Source organism: Camellia sinensis, chromosome 2, assembly GCF_055761805.1.
Source record: "Camellia sinensis isolate YWXY chromosome 2, ASM5576180v1, whole genome shotgun sequence".
NCBI lineage: Eukaryota > Viridiplantae > Streptophyta > Magnoliopsida > Ericales > Theaceae > Camellia > Camellia sinensis.
Window position 1 is genome coordinate 181,221,179 of NC_138962.1, and position 8,959 is coordinate 181,230,137.

Genomic DNA, 8,959 nt, shown 5'->3' on the forward strand with positions numbered 1-8,959 from the left:
TAAAAAGAGTGCCGGTCGGCCAAACATTTGGCCGGTGGCAACAAACCAGTGGCCGGTGGCCTCAAGCCATGGCCGGTGATGTGTGGGGATGGTCAACAAGCCATTCCCTGCCCCTCAAAGGCAAAGCACAAGTGTTTGGTGCAAAACCAGACACAAAACAGTCGATCCGAGAGATCTTGAGGCAAGGCGCATAGCCAAGACCTCCGGGAACTCAAGACAAACACAAACAAGGATGATCACCGAGTATTCAAGCGGTGACATCCAAGTCTTAAGGACGGTCAAAAATGGGGTGTCTATAGTACCTGAAGGTAAAGAAGGGCCGAGCAAAATTCATTGAGGGTAACCCTGATAAGGAAACAAATGACGATGATTTCCTGTGAGTGTCCGGTCGATATGAGGACACCGAGGCGCCCATGCCGGGCTGGTACATTAGGAATGATTTTGGCAGTGCTAGTGAGTAGCTCGGCGAACCGCATTACTTTCTTTTTGCATTGATTTTCTTCTTGCCGATCTAACACTTGTCCTCTTTTTTGCAGATTACAAGCTCTTGGCTGACGACTACTCCCGAGCTAATCAAGAGGCCATCAGAGTTCTGCTGCGTCATCCGACCGATGAAAGGGAATCACCGAAGCTGCTCAGCTTTGAACCGACCTACCATTACACAGCGTCGCGCAAAAGCAAGGTGACCGACTTTCTTCGTGCGCCCTCCCCAGAACCAGATCCAAATCTTCCACCTATCAGACTTGTTCCTCTTACTGCCGAGCAAGAAATGGCCAAAATCTAGGCAATCAAATCACTAATTACTGGTGAGCCCAGTGACTCCCAGCCACTAGAGGCATCTGGGGGGACTTTCCCACTCCGATTGCACAAGAGGAGGGGGCTGTGCTGGCTCTTGCCAGCGAACAAGCAGTTGGCCAGTCGACGAAAAGGCCGAGGAAAGATCTGGCTGGACAACATCTAGTGGACGAGGACTCCACCAAGTAGGCTTCGGCCGACCTGGGGGACCAGACCGAACAACCAATCGGCGGGCCATCCAAGAGCCCAAATGCCCCCCGGTCTGGTCGCTCGAATTCAAGTACAAAGGCCGGGTTGTCTCTGCGGCGAATTCTGTTTACGCGGACAAGGATTACTCCCTCGGTTTCAACATGACCAAGGGGCTGATCCTTCCCACCGACATGAAAAAGCACGACGAGCTGTCCGACCTGAAGGTGCTTCCCTCGGTGGCTAAATCGATCATTTTGGTAAGTTCTCCACTCTTTTCGTCAAGTTATTGCCCGATTTTTGCTCGATTTTCTGAATTCTTACAATCTTTCATTTGTTTTCAGGCCGCGTAAAAGAACTATTTAGCACACGATCGAATGATCGCAATGCGGCAGAGCCTGCGGAATGCCATTGTTGAAAACAAGGCCAAAACGGCCGAAATAGCCAAGTTGAAGGCCGCGCAAAAGGCGACCGAGGCCGAGCGCGATATGCTAAGCCAGAAGTTGGGCCGAGCTAAAGAGGACAAACAGCGAGCCATGAAGTAGACGAAGGCTCGGTACCTCGCCGAGCTGCGCAAACTTCGCGATACCCATAAGGAGGAGAAAGATAAGGCGGTTGACGACGCCGAAGACCGGGGGTATGCGCAGGGCGAGAAAACTTATGAACGGCAGGTTCAGGCAACCAAGGACATCTTTTTCCAGTGCGGTTGGAAAGCTGCATGGAAAAAGTTGGCCTTGGTCAAGACGCTGAAATGTTCCAAAATCCGCCTACTGCCTTCATACCGCACTACATGCAAGCGTACGCCAGCACCGCGCAAAAAAGGCTCATTGAAGAGGCAAAGAAAGCTGCCGAGGAGGAAGTCGCCGCTGCACAGCCCACCGACCAAACCCCTCATGAAACTTCTGAGACGGCCGAAGATGGCCAAGTCGAGCAGGAAGTTGCTGCGGAAGATGAGAACGAGGAGGGCTTCATCGAGCAGACAACAACGACTGCCGAGCAAACCATTGACGTCGATCTTGACTGATGTCACCTTTCTTCTTTTGATTTTGTTTGTTTTTTTTTATGTAACCGGGCCTAGCCCCACCTTTGTAATGCAATTTCCTTCAGCAATGAAAATTTGAACTTTTTTGCTCATTGATCATCTATTTTTGTTCGGTTGCAAAGTTCACTATTTCTTCATTCGAATGTTCAGGAATCACAACTGGTAGGTCGGCTATGCCGCGCAATATGCCAAGATAAAATTAGACTTCCCTCAACTTAAATGTTCACAAATCGCAACTGGCAGCCCAGCTTCTGGATGTTGCAAACAAACCCAGACATTTTCGTACGGCCGAGTAAAATCAACTCGGCCATAAGTTGGGCAAATCATGAACATTTAGAGTTAGGTGAGCAAAAATTAGTTCAGTCCTTGGAAATAGGACAACAGGCTACCATTTTGAAGTGACCGAGCTGAACCGTCTCGGCCTTTATAGGTTGGAAAAACACCCAATATTTCATTTTGGCTGAGCAAAAACCACTTCGGCCCCTCTCAGTTTGATAAAATGCCAAGCATCATGGCCCTTTCGCTGAGCGAAAATCATCTCGGCCTTCGTAGATTGGCAGAACACCAATATGTCCATGTGGCCGAGCAAAATCAGCTCAGCCTGTTTGAGTTGCGTAAAATGCCAACATTTCATTTGTCCGAGCAAAGTCAGCTTGGCTCTTGTAAGTTAGACAAGACACCAACATTTCGTTGGGCCGAGCAAAGTCAGCTCGGCTCATTTCAGTTGGACAAAACACCAGCATTTCGATTTGGCCGAGCAAAATCAGCTCGACCTGTGGATTGGTCAGAACACCAACATTTCATTTAAGTTAGTTATGACGCCAACATCCTAATTGGGCGAGCAAAAATCAGCTCGGGCCTTATGCAAATTGGACAATACACCAATTATTTCATTGGACAATACACCAACTGTTTGTGCGGTCTGTTTCTATACCGGTGAGAGGAGATCAGTTCGGCCCCTTTCAGGTTGGTCTCCCTGCCCCTGGCATCCTCAGAGGCCCAATATCCTTGCAAATCACATAGTATAAACAAAAAGTAGAGACATTTTTCATTACAAAGAGCAATGCTATCCTTACATCGAATGCCAGAAGGCTAAAGGTCTAGAAAGCTAAGCAACAGAAGCGATTACATTTCAAAAGTAAAAGATCTTAAGGTTGGCTGCATTCCACGGTCTGGGGATAGCTTTACCATCTAAATCTTCCAGATGGTATGCCCCTTTGCCTGCCAAGCTAGTCACCTTGTATGGTCCTTCCCAATTTGCACCAAGTTTTCCTTCGCTAGAGACCACCGTGTTGCCCATCACCTTTCTCAAGACCCAGTCCCCGATTTTGAACAGCTTGGGGTGTATAGCCTTGTTGTATTTCTTGAAGAGTTCCTGCTGATAGGCCACTATGTGGATCAAAGCACGTTCTCTTCTTTCCTCGACTAGGTCAAGCACCAATGCAACTGCTTCATTGTTCAAATCTGGCTGGAAACTCTCAGACCAGATAGTTGGCATACCAATTTCCAGCGGGATAACAACTTCCATGCCATAGGCCAAGGCGAATGATGTCTCTCTGGTCGATCGCCTCGGCGTAGTGTGGTATGCCCAGAGCACATTAGGGAGTTCTTCAGCCCACTTCCCTTTGGCTTTTTCAAGACGCTTCTTCAGCCCGTCTAGGATGGTCTTGTTGAAGGCCTCCGCTTGCCCATTTGACTGAGGATAGGCCGGTGTTGAATTGTAGAATTCAATCTTCAGCTCTTCGTAAAATCCGCAAAAGAGTTTCCCATCGAACTGAGTACCATTATCTGAGATGAGGGCCTTTGGTATACTGAAGCGAGTGATAACATTTTGCCAAACAAACTTCTTCACATCTTTTTCCTTTATGGTCGCTATTGGCTCGGCCTCAACCCACTTGGTGAAGTAGTCGGTAGCAGCGATGAAGAACTTACGGTTGCCCCGGGCAGCTGGGAGTGGCCCCACAATATCTAGTCCCCAAAGCGCGAACGACCAAGGACTTGTAAGGGGGAGCAACTCTTTGGCTGGCTGGTGGATTTGGTGAGCGAATTTCTAACACTTTTCACACCGGCGAACGTATTTCTGCGCGTCTGCCTGCATGCATGGCCACCAGTAACCTTGGGAGATTGCTCGGTAAGCTAAAGATCTGCCCACTGTATGGCTCCCGCAGATACCCTCATGAATCTCATAGAGGAAAGCTTCCACTTTGGTGGGATGGACACACTTTAGAAACGACCCGGTAAAAGACTTCTTGTACAAGGCTCCGGATGGGGAGAGCCAAAACCGCTCTAACTTAGCCCGGATTTTGTTGGCTGCCTTCTTTTCTTCAGGCAGAACTCTATCTTTCAGGAAGGTGATGATGGGGTCCATCCAGGAAGGTCTCAAGTCGGTGCAGAGTACCTGGGCACTTCTGGCTCCTCAATGCTTGGCCGAGGCAAGAATTCTATCATCAAGGGATTAGGGAAGGCTGATTGTGTAGATGCAAGGCCGGCCAGTTCGTCTACTGTGTTGTTTTCTTCACAGTTGATGTGCTCCACTCGTATGGCGGCGAACTTCTTGATCTCTGCGCGCACCAGGGCCTGATACTTGGCCAGTCTTTCATCCCTGGCCTCATACTCCCTGGAGACCTGATTGACCACCAGTTTGGAGTCGCTGAACACCATGAGAGCCGACACTTTCATCCTCAATGCACTCCTCAGTCCGGCGAGGAGGGTTTCATACTCCGCCTCATTGTTGGATGCAGGGAAGCTGAGCGTAATTGCTTGTTCGATGACCAGCCCGTCCAGGGAAGTCAACACGATACCCAGTTCGGCGCCATGCCTGTTGGATGCCCCGTCGACGAAGAGCTTCCACATCTCGCCAATGAACAACTTCCAGCAGTCAGAGGGGTTTTGTGTGCTTCTCAACTCCAAGGCTCTGGTCGCCTCATTCTGGTCGCCTCATTCTGGTCTCTTTCCTTGCCTTGGATGGGTTCACACCCCGATGAGTTATCCGGGTTCTCAAGTTTGGCTGTCATTTGCTCTTCTTCCACTTGCGAGCCAACATTCGTCGCCATTGCCTGAACCACGGGCTGTGCCAAATCCGCTCTAGCCAAGTCAATCGGGCAAACCGGATGCATTCCAGGGGCAAATTCTGCCACAAATTCTGCAAGGGCTTGAGCCTTGATTGCGATGCGCGGTTGGAACTTGATGTCGTACTGCCCCAATTCTACGGCCCATTTCAAGATTCTCCCGGTAAAGTCTGCCTTTTCAAAAAGCACCTTAAGTGGAAACTCAGTTAGCACAACTATTGCATGGGCATGAAAATAGTGCGCCAGCTTTCTCGAAGCCATCATCAGGGCCAGCGCTAATTTTTCTAGCGGAAGATATCTCATCTCAGCCGGGAGCAGAGTCTTGCTTACATAAAAGATGGGCAGGTGCTAGATGCCTTCAGTGCGGACTAGGACGACGCTTACCGCATGTTGAGAGACTGCCAAGTAGTGATATAGTTGTTCACCTGGTTTTGGCGTGACCAAGATTGGGGCTGAGGAAAGGTACACTTTTAGATCCGCCAGTGCACGGTCACATTCGTCATCCCAGAAAAACTTGGCCTTCAAAGTTTTGAAGACGAGCCTGCAATGATCTGAAGACCGGCTGATAAATCTGTTCAACGCGGCTGCCATCCCGGCAAGATGTTGTACGTCCTTTGTGGAGTTTGGGCGCTCCAGCTCCTGTACAGCTTTGATTTGGGTCGGTTTGTGACCAAAAAACCCAGAAACTTTCCGGTGCCGACTCCGAAGGCGCATTTGGAGGCATTCAAACGAAGCTTGTGGTGTTCAAGTATGGCAAACATCTCTGCTAGGTCGGCGAGGTGTTGAGACTTCTCCTTACTCTTTACCACCATATCGTCAATGTAGGCCTCCATGGTGCGGCCTAGCAGTAGAGCGAACATCTTTGTTACCATCCTTTGAAAAGTTGCCCCGGCATTTTTCAATCCGAACGGCATGACTTTATAGCAATACAAGCCCCTAGGAGTAGTGAACGATGTGATCTCTCGGTCCGGTTCGTACATGGCTATCTGGTGGTAGCCGCGATATGCATCCAGGAAGCTAAACCTCTGATGGCCAGTGGTCAAGTCCACCAGCTGGTCGATTCGAGGGAGGGGGAAGCTATCCTTTGGGCATACACGGTTGACCGTCTTATAGTCAACGCAGACTCGCCACTTGCCATTCTTTTTAGGAACTACTACCGTGTTGGATATCCATCGAGGGTATTGCACTTCTTCTATTGCCCCTGCTTCCAACAAATTTTTGACCTCTTCTGCCACTACCTCAACATGGTGCAGAGCCAAGCGGCGAGTCCTCTGAATGACCGGCCGCGCATTAGGGAAGACATTCAACTGGTGGCAAATAAAGCTGGGGTCGACGCCTGGCATGTCGTAAGGCGTCCACGCAAAAGCCTCCAAATTGGAAACCAAGAAGTTGACATAATCTAACCGCTCGGCGCTAGACAAAGATGATCCCAAGAGGAAGAACTTAGTTCGTTCTCGTCGATGCACACTTCCACCAAATCCTCGACTGATTTTTCCTCGGCCTTTTTTCCTACGTCTTCAAGGACCTCCTTTCCCTCGGGTCCCTCAATCATTTGGACAAACCCTTTGGCTGCTCGGTTGCCAGTTACCGCAACGAAGCATTGTTTTGCCATCACCTCCTCTCCCTAAACTTATTCTATTCGCCCGTTTGGCACTGGGAAGCGCAAAACCTGATGGTAAGTCGACGCTACTGCTTGCATGATGTGCAACCAGCCCCTGCCCAAAATTAAGTTGCAGGTGGATGGGACTTTGAGCACCCAGAACTTTACTTACTTTGTGACTGAACCCGCTTTGACCGGCAATATGATCTTCCCTACCGGCCATCCTGGCTAAGAGTTGAAGCCAACCAAAGGGGACGTCGCAGGGGCTAAGTCATTGTCCTCCAACTTCATTTGTTTGAACGCATCATAATACATAATTTTGACCGAACTCCCCTGGTTGATCAAGATCCTATTGATGTCAAAGTCTTTGACGCGAAGAGTTACCACTAGGGCATCATTGTGGGGCATCTGAATCTGCTCCAGGTCCCTGCTCGAAAAGGTAAGGATGTCCTTCTCCTCGCTCTTCCCTTTCTTCACAACGGGCTGAACGGAGAGCACGTCCCTCATGTGCTCGGCTTTCTTAATCATCCATCTAAGCTCGCAGACCCTTGCTGGTTCAATGATGCCATGGATGACGTTGATTACGCCTTGGGGTGCAGCCTCTAAGGCGGCTAGGCTGTTTGGCTCGGTTTGCCCCAATGGCGCAGCTTTCATACCCCCATCTATGTATTGGTCAAGATGTCCCGCGGCCACCAGCTCCTCCAAATGTTGTTTGAGCGGCAAGCAATTCTCCGTTCGGTGTCCCTGTTCCTCATGGAAGGTGCAGCGATACCTTGAATTGAAGCCTCTCTGTGCATTCCCCAACTTGGCCGGCCAGTGGACAAAAGGCTTGCCTCGGATCTCACTCAAGATGCAGTAGATAGGGATTTTAAAGACTGTGGTGATTCTAGTCCGCGCCTTCAATTTTCTCTTGGCATCCTCCTCTGCATCACGCGGAGCATCAGCTCGGTCGTTTTTGCGACCTTTGTTTCTATCATCGCGGGTTAGGCCACGACGTTGATCTTTTGATCGGTCGTTGGGGCGGTTATCCTCCTGCCCGACCGAGTGAACCTTCCCCGCCACCCTTCTGTCTGTCGTGCCGGGATTAACCTTCTCAGTCGCGGAGGTGGCATCATCCTCCACACGAATGTGCTCATTGATCCGCTACATCAAGGACTCCATGGTTATGGGTTGGTGCATTGTGAGCGAATCTCGCTGCCTATGTCCGACTAGGAGACCCCGCTTGTATTGAGTGATCGCCAGATTGGTAGGGCAGTCGAGGATTTCGTTGTAAGTTTCCTAGTACCTTACATTGTATGCCTTCAACGAACCTCCAGATTCTATCTTGACGCCCAGGAGATGGTCGACCTCCTTCGGTGTTCGAGTGTTGGTTTTGAATCTTGTGACGAAGGCTTTCGCTAGTTGCTGCCACCCCTCGATACTCCCCTCTGGAAGCCTTTCAAACCATTTCAGGCCCAGTTCTCCCAAGCTTGCTGGGAATATGAGGCACATCAAGGTGTCATTGCGCCGGTGGCTAGCCATTACTTGCCGATAATGACTCACGTGCATGTACGGATCCGTCTTGCCGTCGTACAAGGTGAACTTAGGCTGGTGGAACCCAGCAGGGAGCGGTGTACTCTCGATTTCTAGAGACAGCAGCATGGCTGTAAGTCTCGCCAGCTCTTTGTTCACTAGTGCAGGAGCCATCACTCTGGGTGCTGGCATTGCCACTTCTTCGCTACAATGAACTTGGGTGCCCAACCTTTGCAACGTCGGCACTCTTTGAGCCTCTCGACGGTGCGCCCACTCCTCCAACACATCCCTTAGGTCTCTAGAACGGGTGGCGAAAGAGTATCGCGACGTCGACAAGGGGCGCGAGGAGTGATAGGTGCTGTCGCGAGTGAGGGACCTGCCCTCCCTTGGGTTGGAATCCCCAACCCCATAGTTTCTGGTGATAGAGAGAGAGTGCGTCCTTTCCTGGCGACGACTGCTAGAACGAGGAGACGGGGTGCGCTCACTGAGGTTGCCCTCTCCAGCAACACCCTTCCCCTTTATCTGGCGTTTCAGCATCTCTCTCTCAGCCGCCATCCTGCGAATGAGGGCGTCCTGGTCTTTGAGTTTGTGCTCCAGGTGCTGCGCACGAGACTCCCCTCTCCATCGACGGCCCTTTGGACTTTGCGAGCGATTAGTACTCCTTCTGCGTTTGTCTCGCGCACCTCTCGAAGAGGTCTCTAGGCCCGCCATGGCTGGAACATTTTGGGGGCCTTCTCTTCGTCAGACAGACTCTGG

The 8,959-nt window shown here is 50.6% G+C and overlaps 2 protein-coding genes across 2 annotated transcripts; both read right to left on the minus strand.

Moving 5' to 3' along the window:
* Positions 1 to 3,155: 3,155 nt before the first annotated feature.
* On the minus strand, positions 3,156 to 4,876 carry LOC145819282 (uncharacterized). Its single transcript, XM_082913252.1, has 2 exons — positions 4,422 to 4,876; positions 3,156 to 3,834 (listed from the first exon to the last, which is right to left on the minus strand). Exons 1-2 carry the CDS (start codon positions 4,874 to 4,876, stop codon positions 3,156 to 3,158), a joined length of 1,134 nt encoding a protein of 377 aa, XP_082769378.1.
* A 2,043-nt stretch (positions 4,877 to 6,919) lies between these two features.
* LOC145819283 (uncharacterized) lies at positions 6,920 to 8,377 on the minus strand. The gene is made up of 2 exons (XM_082913253.1): positions 7,982 to 8,377; positions 6,920 to 7,834 (listed from the first exon to the last, which is right to left on the minus strand). Exons 1-2 carry the CDS (start codon positions 8,375 to 8,377, stop codon positions 6,920 to 6,922), a joined length of 1,311 nt encoding a protein of 436 aa, XP_082769379.1.
* Positions 8,378 to 8,959: the final 582 nt, after the last annotated feature.